This window comes from Acomys minous, assembly GCF_964271855.1.
Source record: "Acomys minous genome assembly, chromosome: 2".
In the NCBI taxonomy this organism is placed as follows: domain Eukaryota; kingdom Metazoa; phylum Chordata; class Mammalia; order Rodentia; family Muridae; genus Acomys; species Acomys minous.
In genome coordinates, this window is record NC_140484.1 from 117,790,144 (window position 1) to 117,816,845 (window position 26,702).

Below are 26,702 nucleotides of genomic sequence, written 5' to 3' on the forward strand. Positions count from 1 at the left end.
TTCTCTATTATCCTTCCCATGTTTATCAGTCACATTACAGGAGCTAATTTCATGTAGTATGTACTCTCTGCTACAAACCTCATACCCTGTGGTTTATTAGGGGCTCAGTACAAAGTGCTCACCACCATTCCTTCTCTTTGACTTTTATAATCCTGTTTTTAAAAAGTTTTGTATCATCTTCTGGTTAATTGGATTTTCTCACCAACTCTTAAAAGAAAGTTTCCATTTCCTAATGCTTTTCCTTTCTACGTTTGTAAACATTGTTTTGAAACTGGAGACCTAAGACAGGGTTGGCTCTTGGGAGGATATTGCAGGGGGCGGGGGTTGGACTGTAGCTGAGACTCCTAGTAGCAGGAGCCATAGAGACTGAAGAGGACACCCTCTAACTAGACAAGTCTCCTACTAGAGGGAGGGGAACACCAACCTACCCACAAAAATCTTTGACCCAAAGTTCACCCTGCCTACAAGATGTGCAGAGATAAAGACAGAGTAGATTGAGGGAATGTCCAGCCAATGCCTGGCCCTACCCAAGACCCACCTCATGGGAGAGAGCCAACCCCTGACACTATTAGGGATACTCTGCTATGTTTGCAGACAGGAGTCAAGCAGAGTTGTTCTCTAAGAGGCTCTACCTAGCAGTGCCTCGAAACAGATGCTGAGATTCACAGCCAAACATTGGACATTGCATAGAGAGTCCTGTGGAAAAGTGGAGAGAAGGGGAAAAGGATCTAGAAGTGACAGGAGCTCCACAAGAAAGCCTGACAGAGCCCACTAACCAGGGCCCAGAGGGGCCTGCTGAGACTAAAGCACCAACCAAGGACCTTGCGTGGGTTTGACCTAGGCCCCCAACACAGATATAGCTGATGGGCAGCTCAGGCTTCATGTGGGTCCCCTAGTGGGGTGGGGGCTCTTTCTGACATGGACTCTCTTGCCAGCTTCTCAATCACTTACCCCCCTGGGACTGCCTTGTCAGGCCACAGGGGAAGAGTGTATGCTCAGTCCTTATACGACTTGATGAGCTGGGGTGGTGAGTGGCTGGAGAGGGCTCCCCTTTCCTGAGGAATAGGGGAGGGGAAAGAGGGAAGGAGGGTGAGACTGGGAGGTGAGGAGGGATGGGGCTGTGACCAGAATGCAAAATGGATAAATAAATTAATTAATTAAAAAAAAAAAGAAAATGTTGGTCTGCCTATCTCTGTCTCAGCCTGCCTGACTCTGTGTTAAAACGAGCACAATGACAGCTACCTTTTTTAATCATTTTGAACTCTTCAGTTTAGTGGTGTCAGTTATACTCAGTCTATTGTGCAAAGACCATCTGAGTCTAGAGCTGCCTTTCATATTACAGAGCTGAAACTACACTCACTAAGCGGTGCCTCCCGTCTCTCCACTCTCCAGCCCCTGGCAGCGAGCCCTCTACTGTAGACATGATGATTTGCGTGCTTCATAGTCAGTCAGTCATATGTGCTCTTTTAGATCTGGCTCTTTGTATAATGACTTCAGTTTCATCTAAGTTGTGGCAGGTGTCAGAATTCTAGTCTCTCTCACAAATGCGTGCGTATCTTATTTATCCTCTTGTGTCCAGACATCTGGTTTCGGTTTTTCCTCCTTTTGACTACAGTAAGAAACGCGGCGATGGAGATGAGCATGCCGCCGTCTCGGTCTGCGCGTACAGCGCTGGGAGATACGTACTCAGGAGAGAGAACGGGCGAGTCATACGAAGAACACTCACCGACTCTTTTGAGGGACTGCCATATTGTTTTCCATAATGACTACACTACTTTACATCCCATCCAGAAACAATATGGGGATCTAACCCCTGCACCCCTTACTGCTTTCACTCTTAGCTGTCGGGCCTTGCCCATTTCTTACCTTCGGTGCGGGGTTTCCAGTAGTCACCCCGGGCGGGTGAGGTAGCAGCCTACGGCTTTCACTTCCGGCTGTGTGGCTGAATGAGACCCTGCCCCGCCCATTATAGAGTGGCCGCATTTACGTTTCATTTAGTGCCGTGTGATAGTAATGTGAGTTCTACTTAGATCCTTTTCTTTCATTTTCATCAGAAGTGAGGTATTTAGATTTTTACATAAAGCCTTTATATGTTTAAATCCTGGCCCAATAATTATTTTGTTAAAATTCTTTTGGGAGTGGAGAGATGGCTCAGTCAGTACAGTGCTTGCCTGGCAAACAACCCGCCTGTTTGTTGACTTTCAGGTCACTGAGAGAAAGACCTTATCTAAAAAATCAGGGTGGGCTGTGCCTTAAAGAATGACACCTGTGGTTGACCTCTGACCTCTGCATACATTCATCCACAAATGCACCTGAACATACAAAGCTCCCTGCCCCCCCCCCCAACACACACACAACACAAATGCACACACGCAATCATCTTTGGTAGAATGTACCATTATAATTAAGTAAACGAGAGCTGCAGGGCCCTGCCCCTTGTGCTTGTTATGGCCATGACCGACATACTCACGTTCATTTCATACAGAAGGGCACTAGAATCCTACTGCAACATGAGACTGAGACTGTTTCTGAAGCCCGAACAAGATTGGCATGTGCCACTTAACACGGACACCTAGCAGTCGGACTGGCACTTCCTGCCTTTGGGTACGGTTAAGTTGCCAGATCCTGAAGATCTCCATGTCCTCGGGGGTCACAATCTGTGCCCTCCTCTTTGGGATAAATGGCGTGATGAACATGGGGTCTGGACTCTTGCACACAGTATTTCAATGGAGATGCTACTTCCTCGGTCCTTCCCTTTGCCCCTGCCTGCCAGACGAACTCATCCAAAGCACAGTTTGCTAAAGCCGTGCCTCAGCTTTGACATTTTCCAGGGAGCTGATAAAGGAGTACGCAGCAGCTTTTCTTTGCCTGCACACCCACTCTCCACCCTTCCCCGCTGCTGGGGTGTGACCCGTGTGAACGGCAACAGGTCTCCGCCTTACCCTCTGGCTTCTAGTAGCTCTCTCTGGTAGCTCTTTACACAGAACAATGAAGATGAAAATCCGGGATTTATAGAGTCTGGCTCACACCAGCCCAGTTTGTTTCCTAACTCTCATGGTTTCCCTGTACCCTGTCCACTCACTGACATGCTTTTAAAATGTTCCTTGGGGACTATGGCAAAGCACTTCCTTCCTGTGCCCAAGACAGTGAGTCAGCTCTCTAGTACTACAAAAGCAAATGCTAGTACTTTGAAATAAATTAATGCATAAATGCATAAAATAAAATATCCCACAAGGGGCTCGAAAGATGCCTCAGTAAATAAGATGTCTGCCACTCAAGCATGAGGCCATGTTTCCTTAGTTCAGCACTTTGGCCATACTCACATGTTAGTACTTGTTAGTACACACATGAATACCACACACACACACACACATGTGCACCCACGTGCTCACACATACACAGAGACAGAGAGACACAGAGAGAGAGACAGATACACAGACACACAGCAGCTGAGAGGATCTTACTAACACATTTCTTTTTTTTTTAATTAAAAAATTTTTTATTTTTGTTTTTCAATTTTATTTATTTGTTTGTTTGTTTGTTTTTGACTAACACATTTCTATTGGGCAAATAATGAGGAAGTGATGTCTGGAGTATTCCACGCAGCCTGAACAGGAGCTGTGAGAAAAAGAGCTACAGGGTGAGGTATGTCTGGCAGGGAGATGCTTCTTAGTGTGAACCGTGTCCCAGTGAATGAGTGAGAGTAAAGTTCTCTTACGGTGGTAAAAATGGACAAAGATTGGCTAGAAAGGGCCAACCAAATTCCACAGGCCTTCTGATCCCCAGCCAGTGAGTTGTTTGTTTGTTTGTTTGTTTGTTAGTTAACCAGAGAGTGGTATGGACTGGAGAAGGAGAGGTGAACCTTGGGGCCCTGGGAATTTATCAGTGGCACCTAGCACATTAGGTATATTAGTGTTTAATACAACCTGGCTCAATTGAATTGTTGATCTGTGTGACAACTTGAGTGACATTTTAATGACATCTGCCCAATTCATAATTTTAAAGGTTTGTTGCTCAAGACCTTAAGGTAGTACTAACCTGAGAGAATGTATCTACTGTTAACAGAATCTGAGTGGTTTGAGATCTCCTCAAATAACCTTTGTGGGAATGCTGGAATGAGCCTTTGTTTGATGTCTGGGAAGCAATATCCCACTGGAACTCATTTCATTTGGAGTTGTTTTTAATATGGAGCTGTTAATATGGCATTTCCAATAAGTGACCTTAGATGTGAAATCTGTGTTTAATTATTAATGTTTTAGCAAGACCAGCAGAACAGCACTATTCAGCATAAGTCATAGATTTAAGAACTTGTCAGGGAAATAGTTTATGATTTGATTTATGCCTGGGGATCCAAGAAGAACAAGCAAGACTCAAGCCTTTATGAGATGCTGAACACACTCGTCCTACCATATTCTGGGCCTTTGCCAAGCCTAATTATATAATGAGTAAACAATATCTTTGGAGGATTTTTTTTCACCCAGCATATTCCCAAGCTAGAATTTTACTTGGGAAAATATGATTTCCTAAGTGATAGTTAAGCCTGATAGTTTAAATCAAATGACAGAGTGTACACTGTTTCTCCTTCTTCTTCTTCTTCTTCTTCTTCTTCTTCTTCTTCTTCTTCTTCTTCTTCTTCTTCTTCTCCTCCTCCTCCTTCTCCTCCTCCTCTTCTTCTACCTCCTCCTTCTCCTCCTTTTTCTTTCTCCTTCTCTTCCTCCTCCACCTCCTCCTCTTTCTTCCGGGTATTCTCATAGGTTTTCCTATGGTGCTTTTTTTTCCTCTTTAAAATAAAAAAACTTAATGTTGAGTGTTTCATTACACACACACACACACACACACACACACACACACACACACACTATGATACTAGGAAACAGTCACTGTCAAAAAGCAGCAAACTGAAAAGTGTCCATAGCTCTTTAGTAGGTAGAAGCAAAAATAAGGGCTCATATGCAACCCAAAGTATCCTATGAGAGGAGCATATGTTCTCACAGCATTCTATAGCAAAGAGCTGACCTTGCTCTGAGATCTGCTAAGGAAGGTTGTGGAAACAGCGTATGTATCTGTTTTTCTTGACAATTAAGGACTAATGCCACCCCAGTGTGTCCCTTGACCTCTCTCCCTTCCTGCTCACTGAGAGTTGCTTGAGGGCTTGGATGCATGCCTGTCTTCTCTGGGCATCTAGTACAGAGCCTTGACCATGGGTATCTCTTTGGATAAGGGAACTAGCAGATGCTTGGGAGCCCACAAGTGCCAGCCAAGAACGTGCATTCCTCACAAAATACCCAAGATAAAATGGCAGACTGTCGAAAAGCAGAAGTGTAGCTCCACTTGCCATAAAGATGGGGTGGTAGGGTGGGGGATGGTGTACAAGGCTTCATTGAGATATCATAGGAATGTTGTCGTCAAGGGGATCACAGTACCAGATGGAGTGGATCCAAGACTTGGCATGCTAACCTGTGAGTGATGATAGCTCAGTGCCTGATTTTAACTGCATTCCCAGTCACAAAGGAAGCAGAGCATCCGTGCAGAAATCACACAGAGGAAAACAGGATTTGCCTAGGGCAGGTGACAAAGGGGTTGTGCCTTGGCCTCTTCATTCTTTGGACACATATGGTCCTGAAAGTGTTGCTCACCTGAAGAGCACCTGAAGAGCTGCCAGGAGTGTACAGCAGGGAGTGTACAACAGTCTGCGGAGGTTACAGGGGACATACGCTGAGCCAAGGACTGGCCCACAGCACTGTCTGCACAAACAGCGGCTGCCTTAGGAAGGACACAGCTCTTTAGGTCTTTGTCTTGGCTTTACCGTGGGAGCGCAGACTTGATGTTGGTTGAGTCAAACTTTGATTGGGTTCATTTAAACAACTTACCTTATAAAACTGTTCATATAGAGTTTAAATAATCACATGATACAGTATAAAGAGATGTTTAAAAAGGGGATTGGGAAAAGCAGCACACACTCATTAATGAAAATTGCCTACGTCTAGGTTACGATGAAGCTAACTCTGTCTTTGTGGCTTTTATGGATTAGGCTGGTCAAAATGAGGCCACTATATACCTCTACTCTCAGGAGGCTGGTGGCTACCACACAGCCCACGCAGGCTTTACCCAAGAGTGGTGGTCCCTCCGTCCCCCACAACTTTCTTCTGCATCCTGATATTTGACCGTGGTGATTGATACTGTTTCATATTTTTGTGGTAACATTAAGCCATGTTCACAGGTCTTCTCTTGGGTCAGTGCACTAACCACTTGGCATCGTAGTCTGCTTATTACCATTGAAAAGAGATAGATGCACTAGTGGAATTCTGTCCGATTAGGAAGCTATGGTTAGCATGCTTATCAGTGACTTGGGGGACACGGGGAGGCTGCGAAGTCAAGCAGCATGGCTTACAAGGTGGGTGCTGGGGTCAGTGTCTAAGCAGACCTCAGCCCGCTGATGCTCTGAGCCAAAGGAAACAAGCAGAGAGCCAGCTCTCCAGTTGGTGCTTATACAAGACTTAACATCGGTCACCAGGAAATCTCCACTTGCTTTCAAGAACAACAACTGCTGACATTTGCGACACACTCACCAGCTCCTCAGATGCTGTGCGAGTTGCTTTCTATGTGTGTTTTAAGTATTGCACGAATAATGGCGGCCCTCGCGGTTTAACGTGAGTTTTATAAGGTTAAAAGCTTAGCATAACAGCTTTAATCATTATGCAATGCTGCCTCCATAGAGAGTTCCCATAAATGGCAGGCCTGAAATAAGAAGAAATAGAGGGATGGAGGAAGGAAAAGAGGGAGGGAGGAGGGTAGAGAGGAGGGGAAGGAAAAAAGAAAGGGAAGAAGGAAGGAAGAGGGGAGGGAAACTTTATCAAAAGAGATTTGGCATGGCTTAAGGAGACAGCTTAATCCAGTCCCCAGAAGCTATACAGAAAAATCAGGCATGATAGCGTGAGTTTGTAATCCCAGCACCAAGGAGGCTGAGACAGACATATTTCTTGGGCTGGTGAGCCAAAGCCGATACAAAACCCTGTTTCAGATTTTTTAAAAAAAAAGTCACAGAGCACTGCTCCTGAGAAATGACACCCAAGGTTAGTCTCTCTCTCTCTCTTTTTTTTTTTAACTGTGCACAAACGTTTATTGAGGGAGGGGGCGTCAGTCCTTCTTGGCCGCGGCCTTCCTCATGGCTGCCAGCACGTTGCTAAGCTCCTCCCGCTTCCTCTTGGCCCGGATGTGCGTGCCCACCCGCTTCTTGATGAACTTGAGCGGGCGCTTGTGCTTGAACACCTTGAGCAGCTCCATGGCGCGCCTCTCGTAGGGTGCAAAGCTGCACACCTCCCTGATCACGTCCCACACGAACTTGGTGTGCTTGGTGAGGTGCCCACGGCGCCGGCTGTGCCTCAGCTTGCTGATGTTCTTTGTCACTTTGTGACCCTTGTTGAGGCCCATGGCCATGGGATAGCGCAGGGCCATGGCTGCTGCTCTCCGATGGTGGCTGCGACAGGAAGAAGCCCAAGGTTAGTCTCTTGTCTTCACATTCATGTCTCCACATTCATGTCTCCACATGGACTGCACACACACACACACACACACACACACACACACACGGGAATCTAGGTCATGGGGCAATACATGGTCTCTGTTCTTTTAAGATATAATGCCATAGTCTAGACGTTACAGTGTGAGATTTAAAATCTTCAGCCTTAATTGTGTGCAGAGATTGAACATAGTCACGAAAGAGCAGCGAGAGCAGAAAGTGTTTGGGGTGTTAGCCAGATACTGGAGGCTTGGGAAAAGTCTAGAAGGGTTTTTTTGTTTTGTTTTGTTTTGGTTTGGTTTGGGTTGGTTTTGTTTTTCAGAGAAAAGGATTGGAGCTCCTTGTCAGCTTCTCTAGAGGGATGGAAATTCTAGGAAAGGAAGATCAAAATAGAGAAGTGGGTAAAACCAGGGGCATTGTTGTTACTTGGTAGGTAGGAAGAATGTATGACAAGGTCGGGGGCAAAAAATGGTGCTAGGATCTGCCGAACCCAGCCATCCTAAGAGAGAAGAAAAACACCACGGGGACTCCTTGAGATGCCATTTGCTTTCTGTTTTCTTAAGAGGAAAAAAAAATCTGACAGATCCAATCAGAGAAGCCAGATGTTTTCATTTTATAATGTGCCCGTTTTAATTATTTTAGAATCAAGATGTTTTCTGTAAGTGAAGGTGGAGGAGCTATGGAAAGAAACCCGATTCTAACTATAAATGGAACAGATGGGATGGTGGGAATAAAAACAAATTAAAACAATATTGCAGGGAGCTCTCAACTTTCGTTTAAAAATATATATGATGATATTTTTCAACTTTTCACATTCGACCAATTCATATATCGAGTGACAAAGTGAGAAACCAATTTCAGCTGAGTATAGTTTAAACATTGCCTAAGTGATCTGGACTCACCCCGTCTGAAAGTCCTGATGAACGCGCTAAACTGCTAATTGTATTTTTCTATGAATTAGAATTTTATATTTTGTACTATATTATAGACAGGGCATAGTTATGTTCACTGACATTCAGGGCAGAAAACTGAACTAAACAGTGGTCTTAATTAGAACAGTAAATAGTAAGGGTTTAATTAGCTCCCATTCCTGATGACAGATTTGATCAGCTGCCAAATATTTATCCTTTCTGTCTCTCTACTGAGGCTGGGGCACTGCTCTATAAGGCTGCTCACCGCACTATAAATAGAAGCTGTCAGACCCGACGGCCCGTGGGACCCGAGTGAAAATTATTGGAAAACCTTTTTTGCTTCCTGTCACTCCTTTTTTCACTTCAGTTTTGAAGGTTTTCCCTACCAACCCCCACCCCTTTCAATTTAACTTTTTGGGTAGGGGATGATGATGTAACTTGCCCAGAGGCTTAGAGAAACGTGGGCAATTGGTAATTTGGGCACGTGCTGTCAATGGTTACCACGGTTACCGCCTCACGGTTCCCCTTTAAGCCTCTACATTCTCTGACTTACAACTTACCCATTCAATTCTGACTTGAACATATCTGTAGTCCAAGAGGATGTAGGGTTTTTGTTTGTTTGTTTGTTTGTTTGCTGGCTTGTTCGGTTTAAGTAATTGTGTGTTTTATCTTCTAAAATATGGTACATGGGTCTGGAGAGATGGGTCAACAGTTAGAGGCGCTTACTGGTTTGTTTGTTTGTTTGTTTGTTTGTTTCTGGAGGACTGGAGGTCAGTTTTCAGCACTCATTCTGGAGAACCTCAGCTACCTGTAACACCCCCTCCAGGGGGATCTGATGTCGTCTTCTGGCTCATGTGCCCATCCCACTCCACCCAGACACATGAGCGCACGCAATTAAGCATAAAAACAAACCCTTTAAGAAGGCTGCAAAGCATGGAGACACAACACAAAGCGCTGCTTGAGTCATCCGAAGCCCCCTTACTCACTCTAACAGTTATTTATCTGGGTGTCTCTTTCTCTGTTCATGCGCAGACTTACCTGTGCTAAACATGATACAGATGGATAGCTCAATAAGACGTTGTCATCTAACGATTGCGTTTTGACCTAAACTACTTAAAAAAAAAAAAAGAAATTTCCAAAACAATTGGAAAGTTGTTTTTATTGGTTGGTTTTGGTTTTTCAGAGAAAAGGATTGGAGCTCCCTGTCAGCTTCTCTGGAGGGATGGAGCTCAGAAAGTAACGGGACCATCACCCATGATAGCCCACCTGGCCTAATGCTGATTTTAAAGCATGTGCATATTTGCTGCAGACATCTCTGTGGGTGATACAGAAAAATAAAGCATTGCCATTCCCCCGCCCCCTGTGACTCTTCTTGGGGACAGCCATAGTGAGCCCCACCCCTTCTCTTCCCAGAGGCAGCTTGATGTGTGTTCTTTTAGCTCATATAGCTGTTCTGCCACTGCCCTGTTTTCATGCGTGTGTTCATTAAGCTGTCTTTATGTGAAAATAGAAGATGCTTGTGGTTTTATTTTAAAGAAATTAAGCGATAACAGCCTTTTCCTTTCTACTTTTTAACCTCTGTTAGTAAATATGATGGCCTTTCCTATGCTATGCATAGGATTATCAATGTCTACATGGCATATGATTTACCTGGTATTTTATGGCTTCAGTGCCTTAGTATAAATTTCTAATAGATCTGGAATTCATTTTAAGAATTTATAGATTTTTTAAAAAACATTTTTATTAGATTTATTAATTTTGTTTTATGGCTGTTTTACCTGCATGAATGTTTGAATACCATGTGTGTGATTGGTGCCTGCTGAGGTGAGCTCAGAAGAAGAACTGAAGTTGTAAACAGTTATGAATTACCACATGCGTGCTGGAAATCAAACATGGGTTCTTTGTGAGAGCGACAAGTGCCCTTAACTGCTGAGCAGTTTCTCCAGATGAAGAATTTATCTATTTTTTTAAAAAAAATATTTAAATACTAGAGTTAGGAGACTGAGGCAAGAGGATTGTGAGGCGGAGACCGGTCTGGGGCGCACAGGAAGCTCAGTGTCTGTTTGAGCTACATTATGAGACACAATCTCAAATATAAAAATATGTAAGATTACTTTCAGTAGTTATGATAAAGTGCCTTATATGCATGTATGAAATGTTATAATGCAACAGACTCTGTGCAGTTAATATGCACTAATAGAACATTATGAGGAAATCAATAGATATGACTACTTATTACTATGTCAATTCTATCATTCTTTTTCTTTTCTTTTTTGTTTCCTGGAACTAACTCTGTAGACCAGGCTGGTCCTGAACGCAAAGAGTTCTGCTGCCTCTGCCTCCTGAGTACTGGTGTTAAAGGCATGCACCATCATCAATGCTATCATTCTTAGTAGATACAATTTTTCTTACTCCCCCACTTACTTTTTTGAGTTTCTTTGGGTAGCCTTGGCTGTCCTGGACTCGCGTTGTAGACCAAGTTAGCCTCAAACTTACAGAGGTCCACCTGCCTCTGCCTCCCTGAGTGCTGGGATCACAGGCGTGAATCACCATGCCTGGCTCTGAGATTTTATTTTTTAATTTATTTTTATTTTATGTTTATTTTATGCATGTTTTGCTTTTATGTGCGTGCAACGCATATGTTCTATATTGAACTCCATGTAGTCACAGACAGCTGTGGAGTTGTTGACACCTGCCATGTGGGTGCTGGTAACTGAACCCAGCTCTTCTAGGAGAGCAACCACTGCTCTTACTGCTGGGCCCTTCTCTCCAGTCCCACTCTTTTTGTTTTGTTCTGGTTTTTTTTTTTTTTTTGAGACAGGGTCTCTATGTGGTAACCTTGGCTGTCCTGGACTCACTCTGTAGACCAGGCTGGCCTCGAACAGCGATCTGCCTGCCTCTCCCTCCCGAGTGCTGGGATTAAAGGCGTGCGCCACCATGCCTGGCTCAGTCCTACTCTTTTTAAAGGGAAGCACAGCTCAAGTAGTGATATAGTATTGCTAACTGTAAGGCCAGTTTTGTTGTCACACATCAAGAGCTTTCTCATTGTGCATGGCTGGAACTTTACACCCACTGGAGAGTCACTTCCCCTCAGTGCCCCAGGAGTCTTTGGCAGTCAACACTACTGTCCCATTCACTGGATTAGACTACTGTGGCTATTCTCCTGTGAAAACAATTAAGTGATATTTGACCTTTTATAACTGGCTGCATTTCTCTTCTACACCTAGACCTCAAGAAATGCTCATTCAGATGAAGACAAAGATGGCAACTGGGACGCTTGGGGAGACTGGAGCGACTGTTCCCGGACTTGTGGAGGAGGAGCCTCCTATTCTTTGAGGAGATGTCTGACTGGAAGGTCAGTGGTGGCTTGGCTGCTGCTGTGTGGAGTGTGTCAGTGACTCTGGGTGAGTGAGAAGGTGAGGAGGTGTGGCTCTGAAGTGTTTTGTTTGGTGGCTTATTATCTACCATAAACATCAACCAGTCTCAAGCTTTCATATTCAAATGAGAGTGGTCCTACGTCCAGGTATGTCTGTTTACATCTGCATCTGCATCTGCATCATCTATGTCTATCTCTACATCTGTCCTAGCTACATGATGGTCAGAGGGTTCAGAAAAACCAGACTGTGATGGAAGGTTTGGTTTCTTTGTAAACTCAGTTGTGTTATGTAAGTATGTTTTTGTTTTAATCCCAAGTGTGTGATTTTAGTTTGGGCTTTAGTATGTCCACAGCTGATAACTGTCTCGTGCGGGGCGTGGTCTTTGCTAGCTAGTAGTGGCCTGCCTCTTGTGGCATGGGGAGGGGCGTGGTCTAAGACTCTGAGGGTGATAAATAGGAGATCCCAGAGAGAGAAGGTGTGGTATGCGGTGATGGGGAGTAGCAGTTTAGAGAGACCAGAGAGAGACAGTGTGGCAAATTGAGAGAAACATTTCAAAGCAGTGGCTCGGAGGAGACTGCTTGCTGTGTTTGCTGTTGATGGAGATTGGTATTGTCCCAAAAGAACCCATTAAACATCCAAGAGAAGTAAAGAAGTCTGTGCCCCCCTTTCTCAACTAACCCTCTTTCTCTCTTACCCAGGGCTAAGGGATTGGTGGAAGGGAGGTAGAGGCTTCAATACCCCCAATAAAATAGAGTTTAAAAAACCAGTGTAAACACCAGACACTTTGGTCCTAAGACAGTGAAGGCATGTCAAGTTCAGCTACTGCCTTGATATCCTCAGGATTTAAGGGTAAATGGTTACGTCATCCTGGTGGCAACCCTTGAGTGGCTGCAACTATAGTTCCTTTCTTGCTCACTTACCGTGAACCTACTATGGGTTAAGAAGGTGATGCAGGGACTAAGGAGCTGACACAGTGGGTAAATTCTTGTTATAAGCAAAAGGACCAGAGTTCAGATCCTTCAAATCCATATAAGAGCCAGGAGTAGTGGTGCACACTTATACCCCAGCATAAGGTGGACAGATGCAGGTGGGTCACTGGGGCTTGCTGGTCACCTAGCCTAACCAAAATGGTAAACCTATGTTCAGTGAGAGATCCTGACTGAAAAACAAGACAGAGATCTATGAGGAAGATGCTGGACGCTGGCATCTAGCCTTCACAGGTGTGCACACAGGTGAGTGCATCCACACATTCAAATGCATACTGCCTCCCCCACACTTTTTAAAAGGCTTATAAATAAGGAAAAACTGGTTCTGCTTTCACCTCTTAGGTACATTTATACTAAATAATATTTGCTAAAATGTAAGATCAGCTTCTTTTTTAAATGCCCACAAGTCTCTAGAAAATCTGCACGTGCTTTTTTTTTTTGAGGCTGTGACTTGCGGCTCCTGAGTAAGGTGCGACGTTAGGTTGACGGAACCTTATCTTCTGGTCCTGGATTACGGCAGCCATCTTTAGCTGTGGGACGCTGTTGGGTGAAAGAGTAAGCCCATCAACTTTGACTGATTATCTCCAGCTACAGAGAAGAAATGCAAGGGGGGCATTTTGATTCTGCTCAGTTTAGGTTTCATGAAGATCATTGTTTTATGATATATTAGACAAGTGACTAAATGTGTCCTTCAGTTTCCTCAAGACAGTGCAAGGCATGGTGGAAGAGGAGATCACAGAGTCCTTTGAGAAGGAGGACACACTGGTTCAGCCAGAAAGGCAATGCAAGGCTGCTGGTGCAGGGGAGTGGTGTCATCTAGAGAAAAGCTTGACAGCACATTAGCTTATGTGAGTGACTGTAGAACTGAAAGCATCCAGGCTTAGTCCAGTGAGGGTAAGGGCAATGCTTGATCTTTTTTCCTTCTTTCCTATTTAGAAATCAAGGCTCCACCACTCTGTATATATGTTGTGAGACGCAGAAGAATGATGTCCTATCTTGTCATGTGTATGTAGATGTATATATGTATATCTCACAGAGACCTAACCATTGGAGGGCCACATACCTGTGCAGTGATTAGGTGAAGGGTGTGTCCTCCACAGTGCTGCTCAGTCACTGGGGCCGGGGGGACAGCCTGAGAATGGAGGGAGAAAAGCATGGCTTCGATGTCTCCGTGTAACCCCGAAGCTTGGAAATGTGACTACTTTGAAATTAATGATAGTTAGAATGGCAAAGAAGTGGTATTTGTTCCACTGTCTTCTTTAAAACAACATATCCTGCACTTGTGCTCATTAAAAAGAAGGTAGAATATATTAAGGTCTATGTATGATAATTTTCATCTCCTCATAGAACAAAGATATTTACATATTTACCGTTTTTTTCAGTGTATTTAAAATTAGTCTGGTCTTTCCTGCTTGTAATCTAATCTTGCCCTGTGATGCATCTCAGGATGTGTGTAAGTTTGTGGCTCCTTTGCCCCAAGTGGGCTGTGTGTAGATAAGGAAAGCCTTACTCGGCTTCTGTCTTCCCTACTCCTGTTCAGAAGGGAAGATTAAGCAGGACAGGAAAGAGACCATACTGTTGTTTGTGAGCAGGGGACAGTATTCTCTGGCTTGTCAGGTATTTAAAGCTAGCTCCTTGGAGCGCTTTGGTGTATTTTTCTGAGCCACTATGGACCTCTAACCTCCAGTCCCCTGGGCTCTCTTGCCTTCTGTTCCCTTGGATTATGCTATTCAGGATACCTTGTCCCTCATGTAAGTACAGGTGAGACAAATGCTCAGAGGTGTCTCTCACAGGCTGGTGCAGCTGGTCTCTAACCCTTTAGTTTCTTGGGTATGACTTACCTATTAACCAACTATAAAGGTAATGATGGACTCTTCAGGGGGTGCTCCGAAGATCTTTCCCATGGCTCTCACCTCCCTTCATCCCTATCAAGACCCTGTCTTCCTTGCCACCCCCTTTCTCAGATTCAAAGCGTTTGGTTTTGTTCTGAGCCCCCATTTAGTTTAGGCAGGACCATCTGTGTGAGCACTGGATCAGACCTAACACCGGACGCTGTGGGGCCAATGGGGTCACCAGCGAGCATCAGACTGAAGGTGATAGCCCCCAGCACCTGAAGTTCTCAGTAGCAAATACTTCAGCCACGGGTGGGGGAGGGGCTGCGTTGTGTCTCCTCCTCGGTGCCCATTTTTATGCTGGTCCAGTGCCAGCAGCCATCCTTCTTATTTTTATGAATTACTTCCTCCTTCAAGCGATTCTTGGGTACCTAAAACTTCTTTTATTTTATTTTTGAACTTGAATGATCAGGTATAGGATGGCATACATGTGATTTTCCTCAAGAAATTAGAAGGCATTGCCACATTGCTTCCTGATGTCACTCAAATCCCATTCTTCCCGCCTCTCTAAAGGCTTAGCAGAGCTGCTGTGTCTTCGTGAGGTTTTCACTAGAAAAGACATCCCCTTCAAGTCACTCCTTTAGTGATTAATTCTTATTACGGCTAAAATTCCTATTCATATAGATTTTTCTTTTTGTCCATTTTTTCCCTACTTCTTGGGAAATTTGCTCTCTCTCTCTCTCTCTCTGTTTCTTGAAGATTGTTTTTAAAGTGTTCTATCTCAGGTTCATTTCCTTCCATGGCACTGTTGTATTTGGGCTTTATTATCTCCCATTTCATGTTAGACCCTTTTAAGGCTTAAGGAGATCATGGGTATTTTATTTTGGATTGTTCCAACTTTTCAGAGAAGGCTCATCTGATTCCATTGTCCTTGAAACAAATGTGTCAGAAATCTAGGGTCTTGCAGGACCCCTGTTTTCATGTGCATGTGTTGGTGTTCAGTTATCAGAGCCCAGACACTAACTCTAGGGATAAAAACATGATATTTATTGTGGTTCTTTATTAAGGATTTATTGTGTGTGTGTGTGTGTGTGTGTGTGTGTGTGCGCGCCCTTAGAGGATAGACATGGGTGTTAGAGCCCCTGGAGCTGGAGCTGGAGCTATTGGTGGTGCTGGGATTTGAACTCCTCTCCTCTGAAAGAGCAGCAGGTGCTTTTAACTACGGAGCCATCTCTGGAGCACCCACAATCTTTTTTTTCATTGTTGGAAATTTTCATACACAAATATAACGTATTTTAATCAAATCCACTCTACACTTCCCCCCACCCCCGTGCCTCCCATCAGTCACCACTTTTCCCTGCCAACACAATGACGTCTTTTTAAAGCTACTGAGTCCACTTAGTGCTGATAGTCCGTGAGAAGACAGCAACGCGCATAGCATGAGCCACCTACTGGAGTGTGGGCAGCCTGTCATGGGCCACATCCATGGAAAACTGACTTCCCAGAAACCATCAATTACAAATAGCTCCTCTGGGTGGTACTTCTTGAACCCATCTTCCATCCATGGTGAACTTTTGGCTGGCTTGATCTTGCGCATACAGTTACAGCCATTGTGAGCTTATATGTGCGGTATCCTTGTCACGGCTAGAAGGTGCTGTTTCATAGCATTCTCTGCTATCTCCGGCTCTTACAGACTCCCTCCTCTTTTGTGATGGTCTCTGAGTATTGCATAGGGTATAATATCAATGTCCCACTAAGGGCTGAATGCTCCACCCTCTCTGGTTCTCTGCACTTTGACCAAGTGTGTGAGTCTCTGTATTAATCACCATCTACTACGAAAACAAGCCCCTCTGGTGAAGGCTGAAAACTGCACTGATCTTTGGAGATGCAGTTTAATACTGCGTCAGTTTGGCTGAATAATAGCAGTAAGGTCTCCCCTGGGATCCATGCTCTCTCCAGCCATGAGTTCTTGGCCCAGTTAACAGTGCCGGCTGTGAGTTCTGGCTTGTGAAGTTGGCCTTAAATCCGATCAGACAGCAGTTGGTTACTCCTACGACACTCATGCCACAATTTTACCAAGAGGCCTCTCCTGCCTGGCTGGTCGTTATTTTAGTTTTTAAAAGTTCAAAGTTGAATGAAACTGAATAGCCTATAACACCTGGAAGAGGCATTATCCCCACCTCCTCCCATAGGGTAACTCCATGAAAACTATCTATCTATCTACCTATCTATCTATCTATCTATCTATCTATCCATCTATCTATCTATCTATGGAAGCTTCTCCAATATTAGATTTCCATATGGCTTTTTCTGAGGCCTTTGCTGTTGGTTATCATCCTTCAAAGAACACAGCCTTTTGCTGCAGTAAGGGAGCAAAGCAGAGGCCAACTACTCCAGGACGTGAAGTCCTTGCTCTTTGTGATTAGTGTTTATTTTTGCATATATTATTTACATATGATGATGCGCTTACTAATGGCATTTCATATAGGCATATGAGTATCATTAGTGTTGCTTACAGGAGCGTGGTTACCAGAAGCTGCACCACTGAAGAAAATCTCTCCCCAGCCCAGAAACCATTGACTAACTACAGATCCTCATGGTGGCTGAGGCCTGGTGAGCACCACCCCCGCCCCTTGGCAGTATGTTGATGGGCTCAAACCTGTGCAGGCCTTGTTCAAAGAAAGCACAGCTCCTGTGAGTTCAGTGTGAGTGTAATAACTCTGCTGTGCCCGGAAGACAGCATTCCGCAGCACTCCACTCCTTCCTCTGGCTCCTGTATCGTTTCTGCCCTGTCCTCTACAGTGTCCCCTGCACACTGGAAGGGCTGATGCAGATGTCCCGTTGGTGACTAAGCATTCAAATATCACTTATTCTTCTCATTTGACCAGTTATTTGTCTCTGCGCTGACTGCTGCTTGCTTACCCAAAACAGAAGTGTCTCCAACCATGAGCAGCCTTTTGTGAGTTCTGCAGTCATTTCTAAGCCATTTCTGGCAGTCCCCAGAGGTTGCATCAGAGCTTAACTTTTCTGGTCAGAGTAATTGTTAATATAAGATATCGTTAGTAAAAGATACACAATTGAAATAGCTCTGCATTATAGAATTTGAATTTATAGTATGAATATTCTTTCCTATCTTGAAAAAGTCTAAAAGACATTGAGAGAGGAATTTACAACATTTTTGTAGAAATTTTCCCAAAAAATAAAATAAGAGAGAATATATTAAAATTTATTGTATGAAACAAGCATAACACTAATACCAAGCCATAAAAAGACTATATAAAAAGAAAACTATAGACCAATAAATGTAAAGGTATAAATTAAATATGATCTATTAATATTCACAAATTTATAAAGAATTGCACATCCAGGTGGGTTTAGTCCAGGCATGTAAGGCTGGCTCAATGTTCAAAAGTAAGTCATTGTAATTTTCACAGGCTAAAGAAACATACAGGTCATATCAGCTGATGGAGAGCACTTGACAAAAGTCAACACTAATTTATTACAGAGAACCCTTAGAAAAATAGGGCTAAAAAGGGACTTCCTCAATTTGATAAAGAACACCAAACACCTGTAGCTAGTGCAGGCTTAGCGCGAAGCCTCTTGCTTCCCTTCCAACAGTGGAACGAGACAGGGAGACTGCCCTTCCCTCCTTCCCTCAGCAGATTGCTGGATTTCTCCCCAGCCACCCAGGCAAGGAAAGAAAGCAGGCACCTTTGCTTGCAGAGGACATTTCTGTCTACATAGAAAAATCAAGGAGTTTATAAAATAACTTAATACAACTAAAAGGTGACTTTAGCAAGGCCCAGGATGCAGAATAAACATTCGCAAATCTACAGTATTTCTCTTAGTAATGGTAAATGGACAGTCTCTAAAGTTTAAAACATAATGTCATTTATAATTACACAAACCTAAGCATAAATCTCTGTGAATATATAGAGGACTGGAAAATACTAATGGCAGAAATGAAAGATGGGCGTGGGTGTGAGGACGGCTCAGTGGCTGAGAGTATCTGCTGCTCTTGCAGTGCACCTAGGTTCAGGTCCCAGCACACACATCAGATAGCTCGCAATTGCCTGTAACTGTGAATCCGGGGGATCTAATGTGAGATCTCGGGGGGGGGGGGGAGGGGGGGGAGTCTCGCTCCTGCAGACATCCCCCTCCCACATACATACCAAGTCTTGCAAAGCTGGAAAATTCTCAATAACTGGAGAGATACAGTTTGCTCAGAAACTGTTCAATATGGCAACTAAATAAGTTTTTCCTAAGTTGATGTATAGATTTAACTGTGTTTCCCTTCAGATACCAACAATATGTTTTCATTTTATTATTTATTTCATGTTTATTTTATTCATGTGATATTCCCCAGTTATTTTTCATGTAAATTTTGTAGATAGAGACTAGATTATTCTAAATGAAAAATAACTGGGGAATATAACATGAATAAAATAAACATGAAATAAATAATAAAATGAAAATAACATAATATAAAATAACTTGGAAATAAGAAGGACAGAGTAGGAAGAATCAGCTTATGTTGTATCCAGCCACATTGCTTGTACATTGGTGGTAGGAATGTGACTTGGTCTAGCCACACTGAAAAGCAAATAGTGTCTTTTAAAGTTTTAAATATATGTACATATATATTTAAACAATATATATATAAACAACACACACATATATATGTATATGTATATATATTATAGCTACTGAGAAACTTAGTACTCATTATCTTAGCTATTTATTACAGAAAAAACCACAACCTTAATACACAAACTGTACATAAATGTTTAAAGATGCTTTATTCACAATAATCAAAAGTGGGATAAACTAAATGCCCTTCTTTGTGTGAATACCGATTGTGGGATGGCCAAAACATGGAATACTACACAGCAGTAAGAGGAAATAAGTCAATAGTAGACAGAACAACCTGGGAGCTAAGGCGGCATTCTAAAAACCAAGTCTCCAAAGACTGTATTGCATCTTTCTGCTTACGTAATATTCTTGAAATACTTAAACTTTTCAAAATGGAGAGCAGATTAGCAATTGCCAACTGGTGGAATAAGAGGGAGGGAGGGAGGGATCACAGCTACCAAAGGAAGCTTGCAGGATCCTGTGATGGCAGAAGTGTCCTACGACTGTCTGGATGACAATGCCCTGGGTGCTAGACTTTTAAGATGCCACCCTTAAGGGAAACTGAGTGAGCAATAGACAAAACCTCCGAGTCATTTCTTACAAAAGCATCTGATTCACAGCAGTTTTCACTCTGGGTTTCATTTGCCCTCTCTCCCAGAAATTCCAGGTAAATTACATATACATGCTTTTAAAATTAAAGCTGAACCAATAGGAAAGTAAGGGGGATCCACAAGGAAACCTGAAGGCCAGAACAGCGAGTGTGTGGCCAACTCTCTCTGCCCTGGGAGTGGAAGTGGGAACTCAGCTCACAGAGGTTTAATTCCACCATAAATACAGGAGCCCCCACCCCACCCCCCGCCCCACGCCTTGAGAGTCTGTGAAGTGCAGCTCAGGACCTGCAGCCCTAGCCTAAAGGAAGAACCTCTGTGGTTCATACCCTTCCCAAACAGATTTTGTATACCAGCAAGGAATTTACATGTGTTAGCCTCGTTTATGAATGGAAAAAATTTCCCCTGTAGAACATGGCTCCCACTGTTCTCCCAAGAGTTTCAGGTGCACAGGTATTGGCCCCCTTTCGCTGTGTATAGTAAACAGGCTGAATGCATATGGCCCTCAGACTGTGGGAGCTTGTGGTGGAAAGTTAGCATAAAGGTGGCCTTGTTATCCACCATGGATGAGCTATGGAATCTACTTGTTAATAGGGGCAGGGGTAACTTGGCACGGTGGCGCTTGCTTGGAATCCCAGTACTGAGGAAGGCAGAGATAGGCGGATCGCTGAGTTCAAGGTCAGCCTGGTCTACAAAGTGAGTCTAAGACAGCCAAGGCTACACAGAGAAACCCTGTCTTGAAAACAAAAACAAAACAAAACAACAACAACAACAACAAAAACCCAAACCAAAATAAAAAAACAGAGGCACAAATAATGTGAGATACATGTGTATATATATGCATACATATATGTACATATATACATATTTAAATATATAGGAATGGTAGAATTCAGCCATAAGGAACAAAATTATGTCATTTTCAGGAATGTGAATACAACTGGAATTTAATCATATTTATCGAACTAAGTCATACTCAAAAGACAAATATGTGAATTCTCTCATGTGTGTATCCTAGATTTTATACTGGTACATAGATCACGTATGCATGCATGACATGAAGAAACTGTCTAGAGAAATGAAGGACACAAATGGTGGCTGCAGTGGATGAGGAAGGGAGTATGGAGTACAGGGGTGTACATGGTCACTGCACTTGTATAAAAATGTCCTTTTGGAACCCAGGACAATGTACAACGAGTACACGCCAATTGTAAAAAGTGGCCCTGATGTGCCTGGCAGTGGTGAGGAGAGAGATTGCTACTGATAGAGCATTTGTAGCTTGAGAGATAGATAGATAGATAGATAAAGAGAGAGAGAGAGAGAGAGAGAGAGAGAGAGAGAGAGAGAGAGAGAGAGAGAGAGAGGACCTAGCACATTCAAGCCATCTTACTCTCCATCCTTTGGCCCCTCACAGGCTTTATTTACTCTTGATTCAATATTAAGATCTCCCACTGCAACTCAGGAGCACTCTGAGATTTTTAAGGAGGAAACCCACTTCCCTTGGAAGGCTTATCTGCTCTCCTTGCAGAGCCACAGAGACTGATTGAGACTTCATAAATCTTGAAAACTTGTGGTTGGTTTTTCTTGGAAGAGGAGAATAGAGGTGATTTATATATACAAAGCCAACCAGGAGGTGTCTCCAAGCTCTTAGAGACTACCCCAGTGGCTTCTCAAGTCTGTGTGCTCCTTCAAATGAAGGACTCAGGGCAAGAGCAGAGTGGAGCCATTTCACTAATTTGTTTCTCTGTGGATGAAGTTATTTCAGAGTTTGATTACATTTAAATATTGCAGCCGGTTCCTTTGCACTACAAACCATGCACCAACCAGAATGTTTTTTCCTCAGGAACCTGTGACCTGATCCTCTGGCCAAGTGCCAGCCACAGGAACCACAGGTTCAGCTTGACTACTATTTTAAAATTAATATATTTTTATTCTTCAAAACATATGCTTCTCAGCCTTTATGACACAGTGTTTGAGTTAATATATCACCATGTGAATATAATAAATTATAGTACTATAAACTCCATGGAAATTTTATTAATGTTTTTAATGTATTCTCATGTGACATGAACATCTTTTTTAGATATCCATAAATTTAGACTTTAAAATTTTTTGATTTTAGAGTGCTATGAATGTTGTAAGGGATGGAGAATCCATAACTGTGAAACAGTGCTCTCGAATTTTCATATACTCCTGATAACCATCAGCTCTTTCATATGCTAATTATAGTGGTATTAAAAACATACAAGTAACTTTTTTTTTTTTGAAGTTCGATTGCTTTGAGCCAAAGGAATTATTTCCAGAATAAGCTGGCAGGTTCCTGCTTGGGGAATTAGGACTCTGATGTCCTTAACTTTAAAATAACTTGCATTTCATTTTATGCTTGCTTCATAAAATAGTCATTCATTTTCCGACTAAACTGTAACCAAAGCAGGCCACATCAGTAGAAGCCGGCCTGTGGGCCGAGTGTGTGTTGGGACAGAGGACATGGAATAGAATGCTGAAAATGGCAGCCAGGTGGCTAATTTACAAAGCAAACTGAGCACTAATGGCCATGTATCTTTGCATCTACATCCCGGTGCACGGTAACTTTACCACCGTGTTTACAGATGAAGAAGAAAGTCCAACACAGTGATTTATTATTTTGAGAATTCTTGGAATAAACGTCTTGTTTTGTTATCATTTTGAAGGCTGTAAAGTGGAGTTGGTGGGAGGGATGCACTTGGATTTTAAGTTTACAGTTTGGGGCTCAGTGTTGACATCAGTGACTCGTAGGCACAATGGGTGGCAGTTGGGTGTGGACTTTGGCTATGAAGCCTGCAGAGCTGAATTGGGACAAAGCCATGAGACAACTCAGCTCTCTCTTTTTCTTTTAGTTTAAATTTGTGTTTGAAGAACATTTTTTTTTAAATTAAGTAGGTAAAATTAAATAATTTTTAAAATTCATTTGGAAAACATTTCTGAAGTTTAAAATCACTTTAAAAGAAACTACTGCTCCATGTGTGCCCCAAGAGTTTTTATTCCTTGGTATTTCTATCAGTTTGGATTTTCTATTGAGCCATTTTCCTTTGATTTGTCTTTCTCCTTGAAATTGGAGGATTGACTATGTAAAATAAATTGTAGTAAAAATGTTTTTTTTAAATGAAATAAATAGCTAATGGAAAAATATCAGAGGCTATCAGTTTATATAAAGAATATATTTCAAGTGGATTCGAATGTTTTTAGGTTTATAAATTGTCATGACACAGAAAGTGTTTGGATGTCACTTCCCTAGTCTAAAGCCACCACCCTAAAATTAAGAGTAATTGAAATCGCCTTTTCACTCTGTTGTTTATTTTCCTCTGTCATCCACATAAAAAGAAAGATGACATAAGCCTGGCAAAGGAATTGCCTTCTAGGCCAGGCTGCTGTGATCCTCCAGCCCAGCATGGCTTTTCCACCAGCCTCCCAGCTTGGTGCTCCCTGAATCTTTAGAATGTGGAGTCCTCTTGTCTTAGTCAGGGTTTCTACTGCTGTGAAGAGACACCATGACCATGTCAACTCTTATAAAGGATTATATTTAACTGTGGCTGGTTTACAGTTCAGAGGGTTAGTCCATTACTGTCATGGTGAAAGCATGGTGGCAGCAGGCAGACATGGTGCTGGAGAAGGAGCTGAGAGTTCTACATCTTACCCTGCAGGCAGCAGAAGGGACAGTGTGCCACACTAGGCAAGCTTAAGCATATGAGACCTCAAAGCCCCTCCTCGACAGTGACACACTTCCTCCAACAAGGCCACACCCTACTCCAACAAGACCATACCGCCTGATAGTGCTACTCCCTGTGGGTCAAGCATTCACACATGTGAGTCTGTGGGGGTCCATTCCTATTCCAACCACCACACCTCTCAGGAAGATTGTAGCAAACTTCAATAGTAGACTCATGACAAGTGGAACAGAGGAGGTATAGTGACAGAGATGAAAAGTTACCCAACCCATAACCACATTGTGGGAAGTCATCCTAAGCCAAAGTTCAGAGGAAGCAACTAATAGGTTCATGGTCTGACTTCAAATCACGTAATTAGAAATATGAAGGGTCACTGTTTTGGAGGCAACCATAACCCTGTTATTTTTACCCTAAAACTTGACTTTCACAAAGGCTTTTAAATCCAACCAAGGATGACAATTCCTAGAAAGATGCTCTCTAGAAGAATTTAGAGATACATGCTGTAAGGGAACAACTGTTTAAGGCTAGCTGAGCAAGGTGACTTATGCCTGGCATCCTAGCACTGGAGAGGCAGAGACAGGAGGATCACCAGCAGTTTAAGGCCAGCCAGGGCTATTAGCCTTGCTTATAACTAACTAACCAACCAACTAACTAACTAACCAAACAAACAAATGAGCAAATAAATAAAGTGAAAGTGGTGTGAAGTATCAATGGAAAGGCATGAGTTTAAGGGCAGCAAAGAAAGAAAAGTAGGAAGCAGTATTAAAGAGAATGCTGGTGAGCTGGGCATGGTGGCACAGGCCTATGATTCCAGTGCTTGGTAAGTTAGAACACGAACTGGGCCACATAGCCAGTTCCAGGTCAGCCCAAGGCTAAATGGCAAAGGCGGGTTTTCAAAAGACAAAACAAACAAAAGCCAAAAAGTGTATCAGATCCAATAATATAAAAAAAATAATCACCACAGAAGAAATAATATAGAAAAACATCTGTAGATTTTTTTGGAACACACGCACACACACACACACACACACACACACACACACACACACACACACACACTTCATAATTTCAGAGATTGTGTAGACCTTAGGGTAAAAGAAAAGCTAGCAGATCACTATGTCATTCCCTAAAGAATTCACCCTCTATTTTACGGACACCTCCTTGAGGTGGTCTGGTTCTCTGATGCTTGAAAGTTTGTTTCTTCAGAGTTTAAGCTTTGAATCTTTGCAGAAGTACACACACTACAATTTGTATAAGGAACCGGCACCTTGTCTTTGGCTCATTTCAATGTGTGCCACCTCCATAAACGCTATTGTTTCTTTCCTCTTTAGGAACTGTGAAGGACAGAACATCAGATACAAGACATGCAGCAATCACGTAAGTCTGAGGATGTGTAATCCAGCTACGCCCTAGAGTGCTTAACTGTGAGACCAGACAGTGTCTGGAGAACCCTGCTGTTAACTTAAAACACTTGTTTGATTGATGGCAGCCTTTGTATATAAGCATCTTCCATTCACAGGACCCTTTTTAGTCCATTTCACATGTATGATGGAACTTGTAAGTATGTAATTATGCCTCCATTCATAGAAGTGAGATACACAATAGCTTCACGGCCCTTTAGGGCTCCAAGTGCTTTTGTGTCAGCGTCTCACCCAGCCTCCTCTTCACAAGGTCTAGAGACACACAGGCTTGTCAAGTGGGAATGAGGCCGAGGGCCTCAAAGGAAGACTACCGATGAAACGTGGTCTAATGGTGTTTCTACCACTGCAGACTGCCTGTTGTGCCCACTGCACACAGGGCTGGGTGACTCAGAAGGTCCCACAGGAGGAAGGATCCATACAAGCCTTGCTGCTAGTTTGTTACATTATTCAGTACTAAAAAGAATTAGAATATTTTGGCTTGCAATTACAAAAAGCAAAATTAGGAGCTGGGGAGGTAGTTTAGGCAGTAAGGAGTTTGTCTTGTGAGCATGAGGACCTGCGTTCAACTCCAGAACCCATGTAAACATTCTGAGCATGGTAGTGAGCTTGTAACCCCAGCACTGGGGAGGCAGAGAAGGGAGGAGCCCTGGGACTCACTGGGTACTCATCTTAGTCTAATTGGTGAGCTCCATACTAAGGAGGACCCCCCCCCTCAAAAGAGGTCAGTTGTGATACCTTTTTTGTGCACTGTGTGAAGGTTGTTTCTGTATATTCTAATGTTGATTGTTGTGCCAGCAGAGAGCTGAGTTCCTGCTGACTTTGGTACTTTTATTCTTATGACTCATCACCGGCATCATATTTTGTAAATGCTCTTTCTCCTTCCCCTGTTGATTGGCTTAATAAAGATCTGATGGCCAATAGCTAGTCAGGAAAGGGAATGTGGGACTTCCTGGCTGAGAGAAGGTCTTTGGGAGAAGAATGAGACATGGGAAGATTCTCTAGGGTGACACAGGAAGGGACAAACTTAGGCTGTGAGAGAGAGAGAGAGATTAAAAAACAAAACAAAACAAAACAAAACAAAACAAAACAAAACAAAAAAACCAACCGGCCATGTGGTGGGATGTAGGCCAGGACAACTTGGGTTAAATTGTATGAGCTAGCTGAGAGTCTGCCCAGTTATAGTGCCTAAGCTTTTACAAGTATTAATAAGTGTCCCTGTCTTTACTTACACTGCTAGAAAGTCCCCCTATCATCAGTGGCATTCTTGAGGATGACAGCCAAGATTGCCCTCTGGCTTCCATGCACACACGTGTTCACATGCGCACACATGTACACACATGCACACACATACACACACATGCATATGCACTTGCTCTTTGGTTTGCACATGTGTGTGGTACACATATCAAGGATGAAAAATTAATAAAGGCAACCAGTCTTTTTCATCCCGAACATTTTCTTCTTTAGCAAAATATCCTCAAATGGAAATGACAGGGCTGAAGAGGAAGTTCTGGGGCTCTGGGGAACTCGGCCGAGGGAGATGCCGCCGTTCTCTTAAAAAGAAGTTCATCGATGCCTCCTGTTTTGTTAGGAGACAGAATGGTGCTTCAGCCAGCAGGAACAAAAAGCAGAGCAGCTTGCAACAGCCCAGAAGCCCAATAGTTGCTATAGGGCAAGGCCAGGGTGAGTGGTGCAAACCTGCAGTCAGTGAG

General features: G+C 43.1%; 2 protein-coding genes across 3 annotated transcripts in view; one reads left to right on the forward strand and one right to left on the reverse strand.

Annotated features, from left to right (window-relative positions):
* The window catches only part of ADAMTSL3 (ADAMTS like 3), a 275,111-nt gene that overhangs the window by 80,260 nt on the left and 168,149 nt on the right, over positions 1–26,702 (forward strand). For both annotated transcript variants that reach the window (XM_084756348.1, XM_084756347.1), the window contains exons 4-5: positions 11,658–11,785; positions 24,901–24,946. In XM_084756348.1, the coding sequence (XP_084612474.1) occupies positions 11,658–11,785; positions 24,901–24,946 (174 nt within the window). The remainder of the gene's footprint in view (positions 1–11,657; positions 11,786–24,900; positions 24,947–26,702) is intronic.
* LOC311583077 (large ribosomal subunit protein eL36-like) lies at positions 7,095–7,493 on the reverse strand. Its single transcript, XM_084756414.1, has one exon. The coding sequence runs from the start codon at positions 7,453–7,455 to the stop codon at positions 7,138–7,140; it is 318 nt and encodes a 105-aa protein (XP_084612540.1). The 5' UTR covers positions 7,456–7,493; the 3' UTR covers positions 7,095–7,137.

Coding starts and splice junctions, on each gene's coding strand:
- LOC311583077 (XM_084756414.1), bottom strand. CDS start 7,455: ATGGCCCTGCGCTATCCCATGGCCATGGGCCTCAACAAGGGTCACAAA.